General features: G+C 47.9%; 1 protein-coding gene and 1 long non-coding RNA gene across 3 annotated transcripts in view; one reads left to right on the top strand and one right to left on the bottom strand.

Moving 5' to 3' along the window:
* The window catches only part of LOC139758786 (metalloprotease TIKI1-like), a 276,929-nt gene that overhangs the window by 33,457 nt on the left and 216,597 nt on the right, over positions 1 to 26,875 (bottom strand). For both annotated transcript variants that reach the window (XM_071680588.1, XM_071680589.1), the window contains 3 exons: positions 14,863 to 15,059; positions 7,473 to 7,619; positions 7,072 to 7,246 (listed from right to left, as the gene is read on the bottom strand). In XM_071680588.1, the coding sequence (XP_071536689.1) occupies positions 7,072 to 7,246; positions 7,473 to 7,619; positions 14,863 to 15,059 (519 nt within the window). The remainder of the gene's footprint in view (positions 1 to 7,071; positions 7,247 to 7,472; positions 7,620 to 14,862; positions 15,060 to 26,875) is intronic.
* On the top strand, positions 7,137 to 25,220 carry LOC139758788 (uncharacterized). Its single transcript, XR_011714921.1, has 2 exons — positions 7,137 to 7,279; positions 24,835 to 25,220. It is a non-coding gene; the product is annotated as an uncharacterized lncRNA (long non-coding RNA).

Here is a 26,875-nt window from a genome sequence, read left to right as displayed (position 1 = left end):
GGAAAAGGGGGCATTATAATGGAGGAGGCGGCATTATGATGGTAGGTCTATAAAGAAGACTTGACCATACATACATAAGGCTTTAACAAGGTCACTCTCCTTCGTGAACACTATGTAATTTGATAAATTGATGATAATCCCCTTGACCACGGCTATGCAAATGGCGTGTACCAGTGAAGCAGACGGGAGTGTCACGCGAGTATATACACAAGGGTTGGGTGAGGGAAGGGAGGAGAGAGAGAGACTCCCGGCGCAGGGGGTGAGGGAGGTGGGCAGTGTATTCAGGCCATGTCCCTCCAAGACGAACCTCAAAAGGTAATGAGGCTCGTCAGGGGAAAAACTGACCCCTACTTAACGATGAGGAGCCGCGGAAGGGACTTGGGGTGCCCCTCCGGCAGCGAGGCGGAGGCCTGTGAAAGCTGGGCACTTCTTGGCGCGTGTGTGTGGGTGTGGGGGGATCTTTAGTGGTGAGGGGCGAGGGATAGGGCCCAGAACAGGGAGAGGGCGGGGCGCCGCCCCTTCTGACCTAGCCGCGGGCACCGGTGCTACGCCTAGACACCATTAGAACGCTAAAAGAGCGCGGACCGGCCTAGCCCGCAGTGTGTCGTCAGAGCCACCGAGTTCAGGTTACGGGAACACCAACTCTACCACCCACTGCTTCCTCAGCAGCCTTCAGAACTGGACCAACGGCGCCATGAGCCACACGAAGACTGTCGTCATGCAATGATCCTTGCTGCCAGCAGCAATGTCTTTAAGCCACCACTATCTCACTTAGACGTAACCCCCACAGAGGGATTGCTTGCGCTTGAAGTCCAACTCTACCCAACCTTGACAAACTAGACCCACCTATGTCTATACCCCGCCTGGGCCTCCTCCCTATCCACCACACAACAGGGGACTACGAGGAAAGATACAGAAAAGGGCACACAAGATCACATCCTCAGTCCCTCTCTCCACCCAGGAACGCCACCTAGACCTCATTCGTCACCTTAGGGAAGTAGCTACCGCCCCATTCCCGTCGGCGGCCACCTCAGATCCCTCGTCCCCCCAAGCTGTAGTTCGGCATTACAGCCGCATCGATTCTCGCGCAGGCTGCTAAAAGAACAGTCCCATCCCACACCCCAGCATAATCAATAACCAACAGACTGCCATCCCATTATCTGGCTAAGCGTCTGTCCTCCTCCCACATCCTGTACACCAAAACACTCCATAATGTACGTATTCTATACTTTCAGCAACTTCATTAACCGTTCATGATCGGTAGATGCCATAGCTGGTTTCTCTTTCGATAATAATTGTTTAAACTCCCATTCAACCCATTTAATACTTTTGTTCTTTCATTTTGACGAATTTTAATAGTACAAGAGCGTTCCCAATTCACCACCCACCGTCTCGTATCGCAATTCTGACACCTTTCAATCCTCCCGATACCATGAAAGACACCACCAACCCACTGAAGCTACGTACCGAAGCTGGTCAGTTGGTTTCACTCTCTCTTCGGCCAAGGTATACAATAATATACCCCCCCCCCAGGGGAATAGGGTGGTCGTAACGAGGGCCCCGCCCAGTGGCGTGCCGCAGGGTACCGTCTTAGGGCCGCTGTTATTTCAAATCTATGTAAATGACTTCCCCAACAGAACAGGAGGACCCTGGGGGTGTTTGATGGCTGGGCCTGGAGACCTGACCCACAACCACGTCGCCCTTCCGGGGACACACCGCCTCCTGCGTCGCCGTCGGTTCGAGTTATAAATCTTATGCTCGCTCATGTGTACGAGCAAAGAGGACGGGCCAGTGAATTTCCACTCCTACAATACCACTCAGAAAGATACGAACTTAAAAAAAAAAATTCAGCTTCCGATCTGTGCACTGGTGTGTTAAGATATGATACCTTTCTGAAAGATTCGATACTTCACTATGGGGGGCTGGAGTGCATCCAAAGCACTCAGAATAAAGTCCAGACACATCTCAACGGTAACAAACGACCCTCGTTTCTTTAACGTCGTGAGATCAAACACTCCCAGCAAGGTCTTCGTGTTCCAGCTATTCAACCAGCCACAGGGATCCTTCACCCAGACATCCCGTGAGGTCCTGTTGAACAAAAGGTCATAAAACCACAAACGAGGCGCGGTAAAAAAAGAAAAAAAAAAAAAGTTCGACTGCCAAGCGAACACAGTCAGTCAGGGACCTGCTGGGGTGTGGAGGTCGGGCCTCGACGCCTGCCCCACCCACTCCTAACATAAGGGTTTCACACTGGGGTTTTCAAAAGATCCCTACGGGAGACACACGCCCTCTACCGGGACTACACCCACCACCTACACTCACTGAGCTACATCGACTTCCCCGCCCCGAACTCTCTCGAGAGGCTACACACAGCCTACTTTCCATACCTGTAGGAGAGCTATACACAATAAACCTATCTATGGTAACACTTGCCGACCCCCGCCATTATTTCCTGGGCTACACAGGATACATCAAACCGTCCCAAACAACTATCGCAGGAATTTTACCAAAACTTCCTCCACACTCCCTGGGCTGCCTGTCACATCAGTTATCCCTAGACCTTTAGAAAAGGGCCACAGACATTCTCCTGAGTTATACAAACCGTCCCAATTAACTATCCTTGGGAATTCACAAACGCCATGGGTTACCTGAGCTACATCCACTGTCCTAAACTATCCTAGGAACTACAAAATGCTGCTCCCTACACTCCCTGAACAGAAGTAGTCCCTAAACACTATCCCAAGGACTTCAGAAAAGGCAACTGACTCCCTGACATACGGCTGACGTCCCAGGCAACAATCCCAGTAACACAACAAAGGCATCCTCCCCCCTAAACAAAACATAATCTACCCTCCCAAGGCAACAACATCCACTGTTCTCCATCGCTCTTTGATCTACAAAGGCCAGCCGGACCCTCCTCCCACATCTAAACTCTTCCAGTGCTACACTCCCCCATCACGCTAGTCTAGGACCTACACGGGCCCTCGCCAGTGTAGGGGGGAGTGACCGCGTCCCTAAACCGCCATGGCAGGGGGGCGGCGGCCCCTTGGCGGGAACAGCGGGCGGCCATCAGCGATCCCAGGAGGGTAGGGTAGGGGAAGTCTTGTCTAGCCACAGAGTTTCTTATTATCTGTAGTATATGACATACACAGCCTAGCTGGGTGGCGGCCAGCGCATAGTATTATGTGCTAATTAATACCTCTGTTGCCTTGGAAAATCAGATAATTGGCCCGCCTTAAAGGCATGGATCCGTAACTGACAGATATTGCGAATCTAAGACGACGTCGTGCCACCTTATTCTCTTTTGTGACGACACAGGGATTCCCATACCATTGTTCGCCATAAATTGTATATAAACGGCAATTCATAGTTACATATACATAAACTAGTTACCAAACTGTAGTTTCAATAAAGCATGATTAATCTGGGATAAATACATCTACGATCATCAGAAAACAACTGGGGAGTTTTCTGAATAATAATTTAGAAATCCACGTACAAAAATCTATCGAAATAGACAAAAAGCAAATTCTAAGCATCTTTAATACTCGGCCAAAAATTTCGATTTTACCACTGGCTAGTCTCCTACGTAAATCATGGGTGGCTGGTCAATTTCCTAAGTAAGGATTAGGATAGTGAGGTTCCTAAGTAAGGATTAGAGATAGTGAGGTTCTTATACTACACTGACTGCTTCATATCACACTAACGCAGTGCGTTAACCTCCTCACCACAACGCAAAGAGCGTGTGGTATAACTGCGGGCACTGAATAGCGCTAGTAGCCTGGCGAGCGACAGATTCACCACAGCGGGAGACATTTTGAAAAACAAGACGCCACTGGGCTGCCGACAAACGATAAAAAAAAAAAAAATACTCTCAATATTCCTACGATGGTTGAATATCTAAGGATCACCAAAGACTAAGTGCTAAATGAATATCTGCAGTTTTCGAACGCTCGTTTGGGGTCCCTCACATGGAACGTGCACAGCTTAAGAGCAGCAGGTGCTGAAGTCAAGAATGCAAAAATTCTTGGACGATTCGAATTTACAATCACGATTTATATATGACCAACAGAACAGGACAAGTCGCAGCCTGAATTAAAAGCAGCGATCAGTGTATATATATAATATATATATATATATATATATATATATATATATATATATATATATATATATATATATATGTGTGTGTGTGTGTGTGTGTGTGCGTTATATCGGAAGTGTGATGTCTTCGGCGGAGAGTTTTTTGAATGGTGGATGCCCCCCAAAAGGAGAAAGACAAGAGCCGAGGGTTCCCCAAAAGCTAAGGGCCCTCCCTCCCTCCCTGTGTGTATATAAGCACCTGCGTTGCTGGAGACCACCAGCGGCAGGATATAATTATGGCCGGGGCGAGGATGGCCGTCACGTGCCACAATATCATAATCCCGACCACAATTTCCCACCTCCACCCTCCCTCCATGCATCCTGGAAGCGCCACTGGAGGCTTACAGCACAAGATGCACCATTAACCGGAGAGGGGGTTGTTTTGGACGACGCCTGTCATTGTAAATTACAGGATGGAATGAATCACCGCTCGTTTAGCATCATGTAACCTGTCACTATTCTTAATCTGAAATCTTATATTGGCATAAACCACACGCGTGCAAGAACCACTCATTTGAAAAAATAAATGACAAAACTGTACAATCAGTTCGTGTACGGGGAAAGAATTGTTACTTTTAAAACCTTTATCAATACTGTCCAGAAACCCAAGACAAAAATGTCAAAACTTTACGATCAATTCGTGTACGGGGAAAAAAAATGATTACTTTTAAAACCTTTATAAACACTGTCAGAACACCAAGACAAAGATGAACACTCGCATCCCATTGGCTCGTGCGAGCTACGGTCGTAGAACGTTTGGATACGCCCCTTCTCCCCACCGCCTGTTTCCTAGAGACAAGGGTGTGTGCGTGTTCAACGGAAATTCCCTTGTCCTGTTGATTTACGAGCCATTACGTGGCCAATCCACCTGCCGGTTCATCTGATAATGATCCCTTGTTTGGTGGTGTTATACGAATCTAATTTAAAGCGAGGGAGTTACGGGCACTCGAGTCTGTGTTTACATAGAGGTGGGGCCCCGTAATCTACACGGAATATTAGGACCAGTGATCATTCCTTATTTACGAGACGTCGGGCCAGTAATAAGGTAAAATAATGTGTGAAGGTCTCGCGTTCCCACATTTCTTAACTCAAAACACGAAGGTATTAGCCAACCCCTCCGTGCACGACGTAACGCCCCTTCGAGTACGACGGCGCTCCAAGGTATGATGAGAGAGCGCATCGTATCTATCTAAGGTGGTTGATGTACGACCCATGGGTCGTACAGACAGCCGTGCCCAAGGGGGGTTAATGGCGCGACACGTCGTAAACCAACTGTGTGAACCCCTTATTACCGAGCGTACCTTACGCCGAGGTGACGTCCCCGCCGCCACAGCGATGTCAGGAGACGTCCCGGGCTCGCGACGTCAAACACATCACCGCGCTAACGTGAATACTCTCCCTCCGGCAGTAAAACCTGCACTCCCCGGAGCGATAAGCGCTATCTACGCTAAAGATGAGCCGTAATGCGCTACCAAGGGTCGTACGGTATATCTCACCTATATATATATACACAGGGCGTTTAAAAAATACACATGACTTGCACGTCGGATTCACTATTCACCTTTCGTTCAACAATGTTCAATGACATGAAATGGCATACTCATGCGTGCGTGTATGCCAGCTCATTTTCGCTTGCAATTTGAATATTCATGAGCAAGAGCCGAGCTGAATTCGGCCTGTGCGTCCCGAATTTTAAGACACCATGAGGTAAACACTGGGATGAGGGGTAGGGGGGATGGAGGGTTTGACGGATGAGAAGGGGGGAGGAGGAGGAGGATGCGGTAAGGCAAGGTCACCTGGTGTGTCAAGTGACGGGTGCAACAAGGCCATCAGTCGTTACGCTCCCCTCACATGTACAGTGATGCTGTGAGCACCCAACCGTGACAATTCAAAGGCAAAAAAAAAAAAAAAAACTCATTTTATGATCGAAATTGAATGTTGGCTAGAGAGGCCACTGTTAGTGTCTGACGCTACCTTGCTGTGGCAGAAGCTATCATGAAAAATACACACATTTCATATATATATATATATATATATATATATATATATATATATATATATATATATATATATATTTTTTTTTTTTTTTTTTTTTTTTATACTATTCGCCATTTCCCGCGTTAGCGAGGTAGCGTTAAGAACAGAGGACTGGGCATTAGAGGGAATATCCTCACCTGGCCCCCTTCTCTGTTCCTTCTTTTTGGGGAAAAAAAAAAGAGAGGGGAGGATTTCCAGCCCCCCGCTCCCTTCCCTTTTAGTCGCCTTCTACGACACGCAGGGAATACATGGGAAGTATTCTTTCTCCCCTATCCCCAGGGATAATATATATATATATATATATATATATATATTTCCCTGGGGATAGGGGAGAAAGAATACTTCCCACGTATTCCCTGCGTGTCGTAGAAGGCGACTAAAAGGGAAGGGAGCGGGGGGCTGGAAATCCTCCCCTCTCGTTTTTTTTTTCCAAAAGAAGGAACAGAGGAGAGGTCCAGGTGAGGATATTCCCTCAAAGGCCCAGTCCTCTGTTCTTAACGCTACCTCGCTATTGCGGGAAATAGCGAATAGTATGAAAAAAAAAAAAAAAAAAAAAAAAAAAAAAAAATATATATATATATATATATATATATATATATATATATATATATATATATATATATATATATACGCACACACGAAGGTAGTTTAATCTTCCTAAAAGACGGGGCTTGCGCAGGAAAACAGTACATGGGGGGGATTTTTAATTTCATGGAATGAAAATCAGCGCCCTAACATGAGGGTGGGGCAGATCTGAGTGACAATCAACAGCCAATAAAGTACTAGTTCACTGCGCAGTCGCATACAGGCCTTGCCCTCCCTTGGCTACAGGGTGGTTCCAGTAATACACCTCCCTGGCCAGTACAGAGCTACGTCAGGTGGACTACGTACCAGCACCAAAGGCGAAGAAGAAGCTTTGGTCTGGGTTGGCCCGCAGGATCTCCACCACCCGCCGCCCCATGCGCTTGTTCCTCCTGTAGATGAGCTCCTCGCGGAAGTACTCGTCGATGTGCGTGGCCGTGGCCGCGTCTACGGGTGGCAACGACGAGTTTCCCAGATGAGGAACCTGTGGGAAGATACGCCTTTAATTCTCTCATATGTACGTAAAGGTAAAATAAGATTAGCAGGAGGATATTATGCCTTGTGGCAGGTAATTGGGGGGTTTATATATGTGTGTGGTGAGGCTAGAGACGGTACCCAAGTGATGTGGTGAGGGGCTTGGGACGGTATTGACTCTGTGTGGTGAGGTTAGAGACGGTAGTATTGCATAGGGAGTTGGGGTTGTACCGTACCTGCGTGGTGTCTTGGGAAAATATGACGGCGTCCAAGTCACCACAGTTGTAGTGTGTGATAAGGTGGTCGGTGGTGTAGGTGAGGCGGCCGTCACCTGCCCGTAGGTTCTCCTGCTGCGACAGGGTGTGGTTCAGGGCGAACACCACCTGAAATACAGCATACATCACCCATCACAGAGTTACAGGTCTGAAAGACACGGCAATATTAGGCCACGCAAGAGCAACAGTAGGCATAAGTCTTGCATACGATTGGCCAAAGGCCCATTAGCCCTCAACGGGGTCAATAATGTATAACCATACATAATAATGTAGAAGAATGTTACAGCAACATCCACAAGTCTCTCCTAGTTAAAAAAAAAATAAATAAATAACGTAAACGAATTGCTAACGGCTCGTAAAAAGAAAAAAAAAGTTGACAACGCCTTCTACGATTCTCTTTCATACGGATCCCTTTTAACCAATACGCCACTCCTGAGATGGTATACAGAAATTACCACTCCAATAACAGTACGCGAAGATAAAAGAACGTTGCCATGGTTACAATATATGGTGTATACCCGGAGCCAAACACACAATCCGGTCGACAACGCCCTTGTTGCCCAAACAATCATTCGTAAACAAGAAATCATTTATAATTCGCCATTATTCTTCGTCCTGGCTATGAACTATTAATGTTGATATATTTCTGTAGCTGCCAATAACGAAGTCTCTGAATGTTCTAATAACAAAGCATGTAAAATAAATACGATAATCCCAAATGAACCCTATCACCAAACTACCAATTTGGCAAATATTCTTTTCGTAATGCAAACGAGATTACGCATTACATGTAATTCATTTAATTTTTAAGTAATATGAATATTCTAATCTCAAGTAAAATCAATATTTTATACTCCACGAATGAAATGAAGCACTCGTACACCACCTTCAAGGGCGCTGGCAACAAACTGAAATTACCTTTAAATCTAAGCGAGAATTCTCATAAATTACGAGAATGCACTTTTTTTCCTGACTTACCCATTTCAGTATCTTCAGAAGTGAGGTGTCTATCAACACGATGTTCACATTTCTCGTATAACAGTAAACACAATAACATTAGCTTCCATGTTGACAGTCAAACGTCTGAGAGGCAAATGGCTACCACACCTGCGCAGTACCTGAACGAGCGCTACCAACGCCATCTACAGTCCTCCGCACGAACTATCCTAGCTTATATTTTTTTTCGATTTATTTAATTGCTTTGTCACTGTTGATCAAATATTAATGTTGCAGCATATCTTAAATATGGAAAAAGACTTTAAAATCATTGCTTTGCAAAATCTGTACGCTAATGGACGTTTGGTAAATCTTTAATTAAATGCAATGAGCACTACTTTGTTTACAACAGCATCCAAGCCCTATGCGAGAATAATATACCAATTAATGGAAGTTTCGAATACTTTTTCCATGAAAAAGGGAACGAAATGGTACAGATGACCGTATACGTACAAATACCGTCATATCGCGGGAAAAAATACGCAAGTAGAAGTAAAATCTGATAGCCTTTGAACCCTAAAAAGGCAACTATTATCTGTTGGAAGATGCCAGGCTAGATTTTGTAAACAAGACGAGAGAAGGGAAATCCGATTACGATGATAATGATACTTTTGAACGCCATTGCATATATGTATATCTATAAACATATAAACCTTAAATGATCAATAATCAATCAATTTTATTCTAATTTTCTTTTATAACTGTACAATATGGTAATACGCCTCGCCAAAGGTGGTTTGTCACTCTCAAAGTAACTAACTGCATGCGAAGTTAAGTCACTCTCCCATATATATATATATATATATATATATATATATATATATATATATATATATATATATATATATATATATACTGCGTGAGGATCAAAGCCACCTACCTCCCCACTTCACTCCCATCTTTCATCACATACGCCTCCAAAGCCCCAATTCCCCTCTCTTTTCTCCCCCTATTTCCTCTGATTTCCTCTCCCATCTAGCCTCATTCCCCTAGATTTCCCTTACACACGTCTTTCCTAACTTCACCCACTCTTCCCCCTAGTCTAAGTATCATAGTTTCCCCCCCCCCCAAAAAAAAAAAAAAATAGTCAAGTGACTGGCTGGACGGCGGGATGTGGGCGGGGTTTATCAGGTATCAGAGTTTCCCAATACACATGTTTACTGCGTCTTCTTTCCTCATTGGTTGCATGGTGGGATGTGGGCGAGGTTTCTTAGGTTTCCGAGTTTCCCAACTGACGACATTTGTGTCTCCCTCCCTGGTTGGCTGGCAGGAGGGATGGAGGTGGGGCTTAGGTACTTAAGAAGTGATCATTAGTCATATGTAAAGCAGCTTCCGCAGGCTCTGTACATTTGCATATTACATTCTATATATCATGCCTAATGTCCCACGAAAAGTGCCAGATTATATATCAAGCTTGGGTCTTGGGATTAAGGCCTCGTTCATGCAGCGCAAGGGTTATGTTTGTTGACCTCGTGGGTACGACGGTACGATCCTTGAGCACGACGGTACGATCCTTGAGCACGACGGTACGATCCTTGAGCACGACGGTGCGATCCTTGAGCACGACGGTACGATCCTTGGGCACGACGGTGCGATCCTTGAGCACGACGGTGCGATCCTTGAGCACGACGGTACGATCCCTGAGCACGACGGTACGATCCCCGAGCACGACGGTACGATCCCTGAGCACGACGGTGCGATCCCTGAGCACGACGGTACGATCCCTGAGCACGACGGTGCGATCCTTGAGCACGACAGTGCGATCCCTGAGCACGATGGTACGATCCTTGAGCACGACAGTGCGATCCCTGTGCACGACGGTGCGATCCTTGAGCACGACGGTGCGATCCCTGAGCACGACGGTACGGTCCGATAGCACGACGGTGCCAAACTTTGGGCACGATAATGCAAACCTTTGGGTAATGATGGCCTGGCCTTTCACGCTGACTTTTATGGGTTAAACTATATACAGAGTGAGCCAAAGGCCAGGTCGTCACAGCAATAAGGATCGTACCGTCGTGCTCAAGGAATCAAGTAAACATTCTAACATATCAATACACAAAATATTACAAAAAAAAAAATGCTTTACCCTCATCACCTTTATAATCACTATACCATCATTGATGAAATCACTAAAAATAATCATAACTCCTCACCAATACCATTGTTACAACATTACAGTGGATCCTGTAACGCGTGGATATTGAGAAATACAGTTTTCTTAAAAAAAAAAAATATATATATATATATATATATATATATATATATATATATATATATATATATATATATATATATATATATATATATATATATATATATACATTAAACCCCAACTCTATTCCTCGTAAAAAAATCGTCTCAATAGACTAGCCACGCTGACCCCACCAACATATCCATACACACAAACCTCCCCTCCCTCACCACCAGACCCAGTGAGATACTGGCATTTCTTACCACAGGTCAACAGCCCATAACTAAGCGGCCCACATCATTCCCCCGCAAGGGGGGTAAGGGTGGAAACGTACCCCTATAAACTGCCCCACCTCCGACGTAAACAGCCGCTGACGACAGATGGTTTCTAAACAGGTCCTGGGTTGGGGCCCAGCCCTCCGCAGTTCCGGACCAACAGTGCACGTACTAACTCCTCCCAACGACTTCCGCTGGTTCCTTCCTCGGACTCCCGCGACCTCAGCTTCTGACCTAACGCCAGAATGAGGGGAGGCGAGGTGGAGGGTAAGAGGAGGGGACAAACCCCCCAGCCTCTCCTGGCTGTGTAAGCGTACAGGACATCCGTAATGGAGGAGCGCCTGGGACTCTTTTTTTCCACGGCGAAGGACTTCTACGTCATTAGGTCCAAATGACCTGGTACTGCTTTGCTGGGGAAAGGGGGACTGTACAGTTGCATGTAAGGGGGAATGGTGGAAAGGTTAGATGGCAAGGGGTCGAGACCCCTTACAGTTCTATCGGGATGGGTGGTGAAGCGTGTGGGACCCCCATAAAGCCTACTGGGATGGGTGGTGGTGCATGGGAAAACCACTACAGTCTACTGGGATGGGTGATAGTGTATGGGGGACTCTCTAGACTCTACTGGGATGGGTGGTGGTGCATGGAGGAGCCTCTACAGTATACTGGGATGGGTGGTAGTGTAAGAAGGACCCTCTACAGTCTATTGGGATGGGTGGTGGTGCATGGGGGACCTCTACAGTCTACTGGGATGGGTGGTTGTGCGTGAGGGACCTTCTACAGTCTACTGAGATGGGTGATAGTGTATGAGGGACTCTCTACACTCTACTGGGATGAGTGGTGGTGCATGGGAGACCCTCTACAGTCTACTGGGATGGATGGAAGTGCTTGGGACCCTCTATAGTCTATTGGGATGGGTTTTAGCGCATGGAGAACCCTCTATAGTCTACTGGGATGGGTGGTAGTACATGGGGGACCCCTCTACACTTTACTGGGATGGGTGAAGGAGAATGGGGGACTCTCTACAGTCTACTGGGATGGGTAGTAGTGCATATGGGACCCTTCAAATTCTACTGGGATAGGTGGCAGAGCATTGGGGACCGTCTAGTGTCTATTGGGATGGGAGGTGGTGCATGGGCACCCTTTACAGTCTACTTGTATGGGTGGCGGTACGTGGGCACCCTCTACAGTCTACCGGTATGGTTGGTGGTACATGGGCACCCTCTACAGTCTACTGGTATGGGTGGTGGTACATGGGGCACCCTCTACAGTCTACAAGTATGAGTGGTGGTACGTGGGCACCCTCTACAGTCTACTGTTATGGGTGGCGGTACGTGGGCACCCTCTACAGTCTACCGGTATGGTTGGTGGTACATGGGCACCCTCTACAGTCTACTGGTATGGGTGGCGATACGTGGGCACCCTCTACAGTCTACAAGTATGAGTGGTGGTACGTGGGCACCCTCTACAGTCTACTGGTATGGGTGGTGGTACGTGGGCACCCTCTACAGTCTACTGGTATGGGTGGTGGTACGTGGGCACCCTCTACAGTCTACTGGTATGGGTGGTGGTGCATGGGCACCCTCTACAGTCTACTGGTATGGGTGGTGGTGCATGGGCACCCTCTACAGTCTTCTGGTATGGGTGGTGGTGCATGGGCACCCTCTACAGTCTACTGGTATGGGTGGTGGTGCATGGGCACCCTCTACAGTCTACTGGTATGGGTGGTGGTACATGGGCACCCTCTACAGTCTACTGGTATGGGTGGTGGTGCATGGGCACCCTCTACAGTCTACTGGTATGGGTGGTGGTACATGGGCACCCTCTACAGTCTACTGGTATGGGTGGTGGTGCATGGGCACCCTCTACAGTCTACTTGTATGGGTGGTGGTGCATGGGCACCCTCTACAGTCTACTGGTATGGGTGGTGGTGCATGGGCACCCTCTACAGTCTACTGGTATGGGTGGTGGTGCATGGGCACCCTCTACAGTCTACTGGTATGGGTGGTGGTACATGGGCACCCTCTACAGTCTACTGGTATGGGTGGTGGTGCATGGGCACCCTCTACAGTCTACTTGTATGGGTGGTGGTGCATGGGCACCCTCTACAGTCTACTGGTATGGGCGGTGGTACATCGGGCACCCTCTACAGTCTACTGGCATGGGTGGTGGTACATGGGCACCCTCTACAGTCTACTGGTATGAGTGGTGGTACATGGGCACCCTCTACAGTCTACTGGTATGGGTGGTGGTGCATGGGCACCCTCTACAGTCTACTGGTATGGGTGGTGGTGCATGGGCACCCTCTATAGTCTACTGGTATGGGTGGTGGTACGTGGGCACCCTCTACAGTCTACTGGTATGGGTGGTGGTACGTGGGCACCCTCTATAGTCTACTGGTATGGGTGGTGGAGGCTAAAAGCATGATGTCTGCCGTGGAGCGGTCTAAATAATCCCATGTTTTAATTCTCCATTTCCCAAACAGTCACTTACTTTATACACACGGTTAGTGGGAATCGACAAAGGATTTTAATCTAAAAACAACTACAGTTTTAGATTTCCAGAAGTTTGCATATAGAGTTTAACGTTGCTGACCATGATTCACGCACGGGGCCGCTCGGGTTCGATTCTTGGGCGCGGCATTTAGCCCACGGACAACTCAGCCGTTCGTCCATACCTCGGGGCTGGTTGATAAATGGCTTCCTGGCTTAGTCTAGTGTGTGTGTGTGTGTGTGTGTGTGTGAGAGAGAGAGAGAGAGAGAGAGAGAGAGAGAGAGAGAGAGAGAGAGAGAGAGAGAGAAGCACCACCACTCTGGCGCCAGGACCCCACACGCAGGGACTCGACCCCCGGCGGCCCAGTCGGCGCTGATGGCACGCCTTCCGATGCTCATTTCCGGGGCACGCGTCATTACACCACCCCTCCCTCCTCCCGTGGAGGAGGAGGAGGGTGGGAGGCGGGCGTAAAAGGGGTGTGGGGTTGGGGGATGAGTAAGGCGGGTGGCGGATTACGGAAATACAGCCTTAACTCGCCGAGTAAACAAGGTCGGGGGTCAGCCGCCGTTCAAGGGCAAAGCCTTTACGCCTTCGTCTTGGAGCACAACCGCTTCCACAAGACTTGATCATTCTAATCCGTAGTTTTCTGTATATCTTCTGGTCTTTGTGGTATAATGGACGCCAGATGGGGCGCGTGCGTGCGTCTGAGATCTAGGGAACGTTATTTATCATACGAAAGAAATTCTAGTACGGAGGATGTGCTCAGAGAGAGAGAGAGAGAGAGAGAGAGAGAGAGAGAGAGAGAGAGAGAGAGAGAGAGAGAGCGAAGAGACCCGGTCCACAGATCCGTCCAGACTGGAACTGGACAAAGAGGTTCGTCTTCGACACGCCCTGCTGGTGGGGAGCGCGTAGAAGGTCCTATGAAGACCTGAAAGCCAGTTACTGACCCATCGGGTAAACTAGGGTCCCAGGAGGTCTTAAGGCAGGAGACGGGACAAGAACTGGATGGTAAACTCATGCCCCAATAGGTCTGAAGAACCGCTAGTGAACCGAAAGGTAAACCCGGGTTCCAGTGGGCCTGAGAGGGACCGCCAGTAAACCACCACCTGTGAAACGAAGGGTAAACCAGGGTCCCAGGAGGTCTACAGGACCGCCATTAAACTAGAGGGTAAATAGACGACAGAGTTGTACACACAGCCCCAGGAAGTACACGTATGTAGTGGGAAGTGACCTGATACACTAACCTGGGGAGGGCAGCATTACACATACACCTGGCAGGTTCCTTCACACACACACACACACACACACACACACACACACACACACACACACACACACACAAACTCCCAGATCCGAGACCTGGGCAGGAGAAGACAGTCCCACAACCCCAACTCACCTGAGAGAAGTTGAGGCCGTTGAGCGGGACGCACTGCTCCTCGACCCGCTCGACGGCGCCCGTGCGTTTGGTGAGCCGCTCGGCCTCCTGCGCCAGGTACAGGTCCAAGACGGGTACCCCGCGGCTCCGGATGTCGCTCTCCGTCAGGGAGTTGACCATCAGCATCACCCACACCGGCCGCTTCCTCTCCCAGTTACCTGTACGAGGGCGAGAGGCAGGGAAGCCAGTTAGTTACCAGAGGTACTTGGGTACACAAAAGGTTACACAGGGCTCAGCAACGCTGAAGATAAATACCGAAATCAAAAGTCCCTACGAACCATCCTGCTATCTCCAGCGGTGCTGTAGATTACGTTATTATAGATCTATACAGCTATAGTAGACCTATTTACCTACACAAGGTAGTATTCCATGCTATACTGGTAGGATACAAAACCGAAGACGAAGAAGAGGAGGAAAATGATGCTGACGATGGAGGATGTGGCCCACAAGTTAATTACACTCAGGGAACCCCCTGCTGGCCCTAGAGTGCCTTTGGTGACATAGATACTTTACGGGACGTCCTTTGAAAATTATTCTGTAAAACCTGTTATTATAGAGGGTTTCAAAACATCCGTAGAGTACATTTTTGCAATCACGCTTCTTCGTCAAGTGGATTGCAAGAAAAAAGTTAAGTTCACAGTTTCTGCGAAAGTATAAAACCTACCTAATATGTGAACTACTGATACTTAAGGTTTTAAGTAAAAAAGTATATACAAGACAATGCCAAAATCAAAAGACCAGTGGATTCTTTCGAAGGTGTCAGGGGTCGTACATGAGATTAGAAACACATAGAGCTTAGTACTGATATAGAACAAGTGCAAACAAGTGATTCAAGCTGAAATGCCTGTGACCTTTATAGCTACCGGAGCACAAATAACGTCCACCGTGGCCTTAGAACGAGCCAGTCGTAAAGCCTATTTTTTAAACGTACTTAGGCATCTGTTGCTAAATTAAACACAATGTACACCTGTGTGGTAAGGGGGAAGACTGTGCGGGCTGGGGTCTTGATGTGGAGGACTGGTTCCGAGGCTGAAAGACTCGGTCCTCATGCCTCAACTGGTTCCAGGATCCAGTGATGTGGTGATCCAGGAACGGGATTCTTGTGGATGACTTTGTTCCAGGATTCAGTGAAGTAGTGATCCAGGTATTGGATCCTTGTGGCTCACCCTGTTCCAGAAGCAAGTGATGTAGTGATCAAGGTAGTGGATCCTTGCGGCTCACTTTTTTTCCAAAATCCAGTCATGTAGTGATCCAGGGAGTGGATCCTCGTGGCTCGCCCTATTCCAGGATCCAGTGATGTAGTGATCCAGGGAGTGGCTCCTTGCGGCACACTCTGTTCCACGATCCAGCCGTCCCTAGTCTTCACACACCCGTCACATCATCACCTCAGCTTATTTAAAGGTAAAATGTAGTGACTTCCTCACCCGAAAATCGTGACTTCAGATAACATCAGCACCAATGAATCAGGTTCCAGCGCAAAATGAACTTGCCTTTTGTAAGACTAAATACCTTTTCGTTTTCTTTTCCTTCGCCAGAAAGCCATTTTCGGCGTCATGGCACAAGGGGAGTCGGGCACGTAAAGCGCCATTGAGAGGTCTCCAGGCGCTAAATGCGTCGTTGAAAGGAATTTATCTTTTTCAGCGTCTTGAACGAGGGAGTTATTCAGTAAGGCAGGAGACTGCGACAGTAGGTTCAACCGTATATGCCTTGATAGAGGGAAATGGGTATGGGATCAATATAAAGGGAGGAGACTAGGATTAAAGGGTGAGTAGGAGGGAGGGGAGGAGAAAGGGTGAGGAGGAGGGAGGGGAGGAGAAAGGGTGAGTAATGGGGGATGCACAGTATAAAAGGGAGGAGAAAAGGTGGATAAGGAAGGGTGCTTAGTATAAACGGGAGAAGAAAAGATTGATAGGGAGGGGGTTCATTATAAGGGGGAGAAGCGAATTTAAGGGTGAGTAATAAAGGAGGTAATTATCAAGGGAGAAAAAGCGGTTTAAAGGGTGAGTAAAGATGGGGGGGTTCAATATATGGGGAAAGGATAGGCGGATTAAAGGGTAAATGGGGAGGTGGGGTGGGGGCTGAGGCGCTGTTCCATGATAAATAAATTATCACAGAGTGGCGGTAGGAATAAATCCTATACACAATATCTACAACATCAGATAAAAAAAATATGATAAAATTAGAACCAAGGAACGCAGGTCTACTAGACCCGCCCAGAAAACGTCTAAAAGACATTATTTTTCTCTAAACTAAAAAAAAGTGACAATAAGACAAGCGGTGGAAGTCTGTGGTACCTCCACGACAAAGATTGTGTCCACCTCCTCAGTGTTTCGAGCCGTGTGACTCGGTGGTGGGTGGTGTGTCGCGCCGCCCACCACCCGCTGACTAAAGATTTAATCGCTCGAGTAAATTAATCTCCGCAAACACTCACTCAAACTGCCATTCCGAAAGGATTGCAGTAAGTCTCGCTTGATTAACTCCCTGAATTCAAACCGCGCGCTCCAAGCACCAACAAGGCCCTATCCCACCGTGACCCTACCCCATCCACAAACTAATCCTTATGAAACGAGGGCAGAGAGTCGGATACAACCGCGAGGACGGTACAGCGGTAAGGGCTGTGATGAGCGGGGGGGTCGGCGCGCCGGAGATGATGCCATTTTGGAGATGCAAGACACCTCTAGCGCACGGACTGCAATGGTGGTCCAGCCAATACGGGTTGTTAACAGCGGGAATGATAGGGAACGAATAATGCAGAAAACCTCCCGTGACTCGCCTCTGTCCCCCTGGCGTAAGTCACACCCGAGCCAGAAGCCTCTCTCGCCGCTGCAATTTGAGCGTTGAAAATTACTGCAATTCACTCGAATAGCAAACATTTTAATTCACGGGAGAAAAGTGACCCCCATCTATAATGCAGAAGACAACACTGGCTCGTGTGACGTGTTGTTATTGTCGTACAAGGCTTGGGTGACATCTTTTTTTTATTATGATTAAACTAGGTCTCTTGTGATGTACTGCTACTTTCAAATTAAGGCTTGTGTGACGTGCTGTTACCATAGTAACTAAGCTTGTGTGACGCGCGGTTACCATAGTAACTAAGCTTGTGTGACGCGGTTACTATCAAACTAGCTTGCGTGACGCGCTGTTACCATCAACTGAGGCCCTGTGACGTGGTTACTTTCGCACTAGGTTTGCGTAACCTTCTGTTACCATCATCCAGGAGTTGTGTAACCGTGCCGTTACTGTCTTAATAAGCTTGTGTGACGTGCATGTTACCATTGTACTAGCCTTGTGTACCGAGATGATCCTGTCATACCCGGACTTGTGTGACGTGCCCTTACTGTCACACTAAGCTTATGTGACATGCCTTCATCATACACAGAGTACTGTGACGTGCTGTTACTCCCAAACCCAGGCTTGTGTTGCGCGTTATTATCACAACCACCATCCCAACACAATATACAACAAGAACTAACAAAAACCCACAACTTCACAATTTTCCTCACAATCGTTTCATATACGTTCGTCAAACCCGCTCAGGCTTTACGTTCAAAGGATCAGATTCTCTCTCTCTAAAAAAAAAAAAACATTAGCTTTGGGGGATCATTAATATGAACTAATTTCATTATTCAGTCCACGTATAAATGTGGTTACTGGGGTGCGGTAGGGTGCGGGGGGACGATGAGTTCCTGAGACCACAGCAAGGCAGGCCAGCACTAACTAACCCTACATGTGGCGCCACCAGGCTTTTCCCGCGTCCATCTGCCCCACCTCACGCCACCTGCCACCCCCGCGACATTTCTTGCCACATCTCTCGTCTGAGGGGCGTCGCGTCCTGCAGGATTCGTTCTTCTGTGGCTTCTACCCTCAACCCTTCAGGCTTGCGGGGTGGGAGTTGGGGGGGGGGTCTTCACAATTACAAGAGTGTTACCTTTCACAATGACTCCCGTTTTCTATCACTTTCTCCCGATGGAAGTCCCGTTTTCTTCAGGAGTCCATGAGCCGCTTTTAAATGCTCCTCTGTCAAACCCACGAAACGTAAATATCTTTATATCGCTAACTTTACCCAACTTTGCCACCCAAGTTACACGTCTTGCAGTATATGCCTCCCAAGTTACACGTCTTGCAGTATATACTGACGTAGGCGAAGACCCTGCTACACCAAATCTCTTCTCAACCTGGCCTGATATCTTCCGTTTTCTCTGCTCCTGATGGCCATGCACAACCATGGATGACTGACATAGCACAAAAGTATGACTCTCTCCTTACCTGGAACAGATACTGGGGCTAGAGATATACCGCAGTACTCCCTTTTATCACAGTAAAATGCTCAGTTCTGGCTGGCTTCTCCTTTCCAATAAGAGCTGGGCAATTATCAACCCTCCATCAACTACTTACCATACCAAGTACCACCGCATTTTACTATGTAGTCCCCCACGCCACTAGGTACCTACCTACCACACCTATCATGCATGTGGAACCCAAAATGTGTACTTACATCTCTCTCGTTCCCGCCCTGGCTCTCGCCTTTAGCAGACAATAGGGGGACAGTGAATCAGATACAAATAACCGAAATTCAAAAGCGTCTTAAAAATCAGGAAAGACACGAGGAACGGAGATGTGTTCAAGGAATACGAGGGAAACACTCACCACTCGTTATCCTACGCAGACAGAATAACCCAAGGCTTCGTCTACAACTGTCCCCGTACCTACAGATGTAGGTTAATGCTATACTGGAGAACATGGGACCCGAGCTATCACTATACAGACCTTCACTACAATACCCCAACACAGACCCAATACCACTTGGCCTTCACATTTCTATATACCACCCGCTCTTAGCTATAGCATAGTTTCTATACTGTCTTGTCTCTCTCTCTCTCCTTTCTTCGACTTCTCCATCCTCCGACTACCGCCACCTCCGGATAGATAGGTGGGTGTGCACGGCAAAGGGGCCTAGCCCACCCTCCTATCCACAAGCCAGTCAACGGCTTAGTTTACCTGGCGAGGCACAGGGACGTCACCACACCTGTAATTATCTGCTTTTATGTAATCATTGTGTCAGCGAACCGTCGGCAGGAGCCAGACGGATTATTCCAAACATCACCCAACGCTACGGTCCGCCTCTCTCTCTCTCTCTCTCTCTCTCTCTCTCTCTCTCTCTCTCTCTCTCTCTTTCTCTATCAGCCAAAGCAAGCAACACACCTTATCTACCTTATCTATAATTACCCAAGGACCAATTTCTACGGAAGAGTTCCTGGTATTACCCAGGACCTCTTTCCAAATGCTGCGCTGCTTCCAGTAGCAGGGAAATGACGGGACTCTCCTCTCGAGCGAGAAGTTCTTTGACGAGGCTGTACTCCCAGTTGTTTGGCCTCCCCAAAGGTGACTTTTAACTCGCGGTGTAAACCCCTTGCGGACTTCCCCACTTCCCCACGAGTGAGAAACGAAGACTGATGGTAATAAGACGAGAAGTGACTGACCACTTGTCTGATTCGGGCCTAATGACTCGGTCTTTGACCTAACTCTTTAGGACCGGGTGAAAGGCCAGGCCATCGCACCTACGGGTCGTAATCAAAAGTCGTGTCCGAGGGTCGTGCTGTCGTACTGTAAAGGCTAACAGTGGAGAACGCTGAGCGACTTCAAAGATGACACAGGCCCAACCCCAGACATCCCCTGCTGGTCCTCAATGATGGCATACAATGTATCTCCTAAAACGGGCCCCCCTGTCTCTCCCCAAAGCCCCTTTAAATCACCCCGTGGCATCCCATCGCCCCCTACCTCCCCTCTGGACGTATTCATACAAGCCCTTAAACCCCCACACCCCACCATCCCCTTACTCCAGCCAGCAGCATCTCCCCCTCCAAGGCAGCAGATGGATCACGTGAATCGCCTCCCTCCCTCTAAGCGTATAATCAGGGACCTGGTTCTAAACTGGCGTATGGGGGACACAAGACCCAGATTGATGGCGGAGTAATTAAGATACATCGCCAGGCAGGCAGTCCAGGCTGGTAGACCTACGCCATCATTACGCCCGCCTCCCCCAATCCTCTAGGAATATCTTAATGGTTAAAGGGAGGGAGGGGGAGATTACGCATTAGGGAGCGGGAGTAAGATATGTCACCGTGATCAATGGACGGCGGGTAATGAGATTGGATTCACGTCCTTGGTAACTAATGGTCAAGGAATGGGTGGAACTCCAGTCCTTAATGATTAATGGTCATGTGAAGGGAAAGCTCTCACGTCCTTATCAACAAACGATCATATAATGAGAAATATAATATATATATATATATATATATATATATATATATATATATATATATATATATATATATATATATATATATAAATAAATATATATATATATATATATATATATATATATATATATATATATATATATATATATATATATATATATATATACACACACACAAATATAAGGAAGTCAGTAACATAAGGGAAATATACTTGGGTATTTATTGCTCAGGGAAAAGAAAATAATTTGTTCTCTTAGCTACCGACATAATCAGGTAACGTAATGTTCATAATACTTGGCAGGAGAGAAACTGTTGGCTGCCAGGGTTATATATTTCGGAAAAATTTATAAGCGTTGACTAGAAAGATTGTGTCGGCAAGATGGGAGGAATGAAGAAGAAAAATGTCGTCAGTGAGTGATTGTGCCACCGAACAATGCCATTCCGCCGTTCTCCGGCCAAAAATAAAGCGGGTTTAATGTTGTCTGAGCATCTGCTCAATCAGGGGCATCCTAGCCCTTCGCAAGAGTGAGCAGACGAGGGCTAGAATCTGCTATCATCAGAGAAACTGGGAGGTTATCAACCCACTATTCATTTGTTTCCAAATTTTCAAAAGTTCATACAATATGGGATTGCAGAAAAATCTGGGGGTCAATTTCTACCTACCAATATCGCTGAGTTACTTCTACGAATAAAAGAAAAATGTTCTAAGGAAAGCCTAACAAAATTCATTTTTTTGTGATGAATCTAAAAAGTTTGTTATTATTCAGACATACGTACACATGCATACGAAAATACAAATAAAAATACGACCAAATAAAAGCAGTCCTTCGGCTTCCGAGGAGCTAAAAATACAAGTCGGGGATTGGGTGGCGGTTGGCTGGGGTGGCTGAGCGAGCGGGCCCGTGGATCACCCCGGACGTACCCCACCTCAAGACACCCACTCCCTAGGCGACGTGGCAGGTGCGTCGGTCTCCACACCCGCGTACATTACAACGATGTTATAATGACAGGCTGAGCGACAGTAATGACTTAATCTGAATACAAGGGCCCTTTAAGCCAGGTGGGTAATGGCAGAAAGTAACGAGTGCGCTGATTACCGCGGGACTGGCGCCGCGGGTTAGGCCGGGGAGGACTGGCGGCCGCAGCAACAGCTCATACTTCCCGCCAAGTACCCGCCTCACACAACACACACACACACACACACACACACATCAGTGCCATAAACGTCAGCGTGTTGCCGGCGGGGATCGAACGCGTATATTAACAATATATATCACTGGCGTGGCAAAGGGAGGCGTGGGGCGTCGGTTTATATGCAGGGGAGGTGCACGTGTGTCTGGCCATAACAGAGAGACGCTCCACACACACAGCCAGGGAGGAGGTTGGGACATCATCACCTCCGCCAACATTAACGTCTGCTGCGCCAGTATTCTTGTCTTATATCTTTTCAAATGCTTTTTAAATTGTAGGTTGAGCATATATATATATATATATATATATATATATATATATATATATATATATATATATATATATATATATAATCCTACAATCTCTAAACTTCTATGTAGTATCTTGTTGAATCGGAGCCGAATAACGCTTGAGGTGCAGGACAAATCTTCTCGCTTGAGTAATATGTTCGAGGGGCTAGGCTACCACCCAGCGCTCAGCGAAAATGAAGATGTCAAGGGTACTGTCAAGCAGGTCCTAGTCTTACGCGGCAAGACTTAGATCATTATCGATGTACACTTATTCGTATCTTCAACTTGCTACTCGCTCTGCACACCCGCTATCAGATTCTGCTACGGCGAAGGACATCAAGGAAAGAATTATGAGTTTTTTTTTTGGAGTTAAAACACACGGCTCCATAACTGGCTAAGACTGTGGCTGACGAATGATCTCGCTGGGAAGACAGCGCGAGTCCACCGCCTCCCGCCTCACTGCTGCTGGGGAGGTGCGGCAGCAGCAGCAGCATATCAACTCAAAAAAAAAATGCTACCTTAAATCTCTCGCTGACGCGACCCAAACGTATGTTTATTATTCTTGGCGTTTTTATGCTGCCAGGGTAGTTACTTCAGCTGACTGTGAGGCGTTACTGCTGCTCCCAGGGCTTCAGCGTTTGACAGGAAACACTCTTGAAGCGCAGGTGGGGGGCCGTCGGCATGAACCATGAGCGGCTGCTGTAGCAACTCCCCTCAGCAGCCCGGACTTTATGTCGCTCGCCAAGAACCTCTGAGCACGGCGGTACGACCCGCGTTCACGGCGGCATGACCAGTTGGGTATGGCGATTCTTCCCCCGCCTTTCCCTTAGAGTGGAATCAAAAGCCTTTCCTCCTTATTGACTCTTATTACCTCTCTTCTACCGCGATGCTACTCTCTCTCTCTCTCTCTCTCTCTCTCTCTCTCTCTCTCTCTCTCTCTCTATTCGTGAGTTTTCTGTGTGTGTTCCTGCCACTCGTTCGGACCTGCGAGACGCATCCGCCTTTTGCTTCCCGAAGATTCGGTGCGGCGACCAGCCACCCACACGGAAGACTGACACCCACGTCCTTTTAACCTCCAAGCAACGAATCTGTGGCATTCTTTCCCATTCCCTCTTTCCCTCGTCCTAAAACCTCTCTCCCACCTTTAAGAGACGGACCTCCCTACACACCCAAAGAGCCATATAATTGATACCATTCTTTACACACTTTATTTTTCTTTCATCCCACACGGGCCAAAAATTAGGGTGCGTGTGGGCCCAAGCACTGATCACCCCCTCCTCCCTCCCTCCCCACAACGCACCGCCGCACTTTACCAGGTTCGCCAACGGTGCCGTTATAACGAACAATTAATTAACATTCGCCTCCAACACCACCATTCACTGATATAAATATATACATATACATATACACACCTTTTTTTTTTTTTTACACCAAAAAACAAACCCTGAATATTAAACCGTGGCTGGGTTAATTACCTCACTAATCACCTCCCTTGCCTCACGGAACATCATTCCCCATTTTACGCTACATAAAATCCCAATTTAATCTCTACGTTATGTATTAATCTGCCCCCTAATTATACTCATATAATGAACCTTAAGCACCCAAGAGATCAATATGTTAAGTTAAGGTATTAGCGATTTTTGTGATGTTTAAAGAGGTTGTAGGAGAAATAGACAATTGTAGGACGCACAGATGTAGTTTTTGTAGGTTTATCAAGTGTCTAAATGTATTCTGCAGGTTTACTCTAGTGTGTGGGTGGTGTAGGGTGTGAATACAACCTCCAAGATACGCACTTCACCGCCTCCAAATAGGGTGCGTTACAAAACCTCCAAGTTGAACCAACGTGTTTGGAGGAGGGTTAGTGACAGCTGCGCGGTGAAACCAGCACTTCAGTGGCTGTCATGTGTCACTCCCTCAACCCCAAAAGACTTGTCTTTTCTTTCTGCCTCACCCACACATGGGCCGCTGGCAATCAGACGACAAACAAAACAACCTCTTCATCTCAGACCCCAAAATACTACGCGACACGAAAAGACTCGTCCTCCACGACTAGATTTCTCTGTGGTGAGCGCTACGCGCTAGCCCTGCCATTTGGCCAAACCTCGTCTTAAGTATTGGTAAGTAAGTTAAGTAGTGGCCTCAGGGGAGAAGCTCGGCTTTCATGACTTGGAGTAATTATCTCGTTCCAGGTGAGTGATGGTTACCTGCAGGTCGTGGGCGGGGGCACAGCCGCCCTCCCTGTGCCACAGGCGTTCAAGCTGTGGCACAGTGGTATGCACAGGCAGAGAAGAGGGAAGGAGAGGTGGTGAGATAAGAGAGAATGCGCTACATAATGCACCAAATAATCACGTATATATTGGTGTTACCGGACTCCGCTTGCATGATGCTGCACCGCGAATGATAAATCACGTCTGACGAGGCTATACCGTCGGGAGTACAGTCTTGCCGAAGAGCTTTTCACTCCGAAGGAGTCCACTATACCCCTGCTACTGTAAGGAGCGCAAAATGTAGAGGTACAGGGGCTCCTGGGGGGAAAAATGTAAATCAAATACTAAATAAATATGTCGAGTAATAATCCATAGTTTCTTTAAACTCTCCCCCACCACTACTGAATGGTAGTCGAAGCCTGGGTTTGAGAAAGGCCAAGTGATAGTGGAGTGCGCGCACACACACACACACACACACACACACACACACACACACACACACACACACACACACGCCTGACCTTCCAGCCGGTGTGTGTGTGTGTGTGTGTGTGTGTGTGTGTGTGTGTGTGTGTGTGCGCATAAGGCTGGAGAAGGTGGGTCGGGTCTTGGCAGGAATGACTGCCTCCCCCGCTAGCCCCCCACACACACCCCTCAGTGCCCGCCAGGCCCGGGCTCTGCATACATTAAGCCGTCGTAAGAACGTAATTGCTCTATTACCCCGACGCTGGCTGGCCGCCGGACCTCGGCCAACGCGACCCGAAGGACGTCAGGACTAATAAGTCGCTGCAGGGACGATGGCCTGGACCTTGTTTGTCCCGGGCGACACCTCAGGGCATCAGCCACAAGGTATATGTACCCTGGTCCAAGCCTGTGTAAACAGCGTTCTTCTGAACTCCCTCTCTCCCTCTCCTCCTCCTCCTCAAGGACTTGCAAGATCTTATCACAATGGGCGTCGACAGCTGGTGAGGAAAGAATCGCCCGTCTTTAATTCCAAAGCTTTTAACCGAGGCCTCTGCTACGTTCCTGGATTTCCAAGATTTACCCAACTCTTACGTTTTTCTGTCTTAACTTTCATAATGACTGTCGGCACTTTATCCACTCTATTACGACTGACTGTCGTATGTGAATGTCATCCGTCTATTGAGCCTTCCTCTGTATACAAGGGGCCCACACTGGAGTCCGCTGTCTTGGCATCTTGGGAAGATAACCATACCGGAGCCACCGCCGAAGCTCCTAGTCTGTCCCATCCACTGATTGTGCCAATACTGGACCTCCACGACATCACTGCTCATACACCTAGGTACATAAGCGCGCACATACACACACACACACACAAATACAGGGCTCCTCAGAGCCTCCGGTACCACACAGTCGAAGTCTCTTGACTAGAAACGTTCGTCATCTTTGGACACCATCGAGACAATGTATGCCTTCTCTCAAGATCTCTACCATACTGGTGGCTCACACACATACGCCTGTCATGTACGGCGTCATCTCTTCTCGACAGGTAGATGAGTTAGTTATTTCAGTTACAAAGTCTTTATTTCTCTACATGTATCCGACGAAGGTGTTAAGGAGATTAAGCGCGAGTTCGCGTCGCCTACTGAACCTACATTTGACAACCATGGCCCACCCACTGCTCATGAACACACACACACACACACGACTTACCGGAACCGATGCAGGAGGGTGACAGGAGTGAGTGCCCGGGATGGAGTGAACTGGAGCGATTAGGGCGCGACGATGCGTCGTTCAACCACCACCTAGACGACGACCCCTCCTTCTTCCTCGGCCACGACGACGTTCACCCACCCCTCAAACACGACCACACCCAACCCAACGTTCAGCTACCCCCCTGGCAAGATGACCTCCTTCCCCACCTCCCCTCTTCGTTCCGTCAGTAATCACCCCACTCTTAACGGTAATTACCCCCTTCATAACTTACCTATAATAACCACGAGTGTCTCCCATGATCACACAGTTCGACGAGCGTCGGCTCCTCTTCCACCACCCCTAGAGC

This window comes from Panulirus ornatus, chromosome 31 (genome assembly GCF_036320965.1).
Source record: "Panulirus ornatus isolate Po-2019 chromosome 31, ASM3632096v1, whole genome shotgun sequence".
Classification (NCBI taxonomy): domain Eukaryota; kingdom Metazoa; phylum Arthropoda; class Malacostraca; order Decapoda; family Palinuridae; genus Panulirus; species Panulirus ornatus.
The sequence above is the reverse complement of the archived record's forward strand: the minus strand, read 5'-3'. Positions and strand labels throughout refer to the sequence as shown.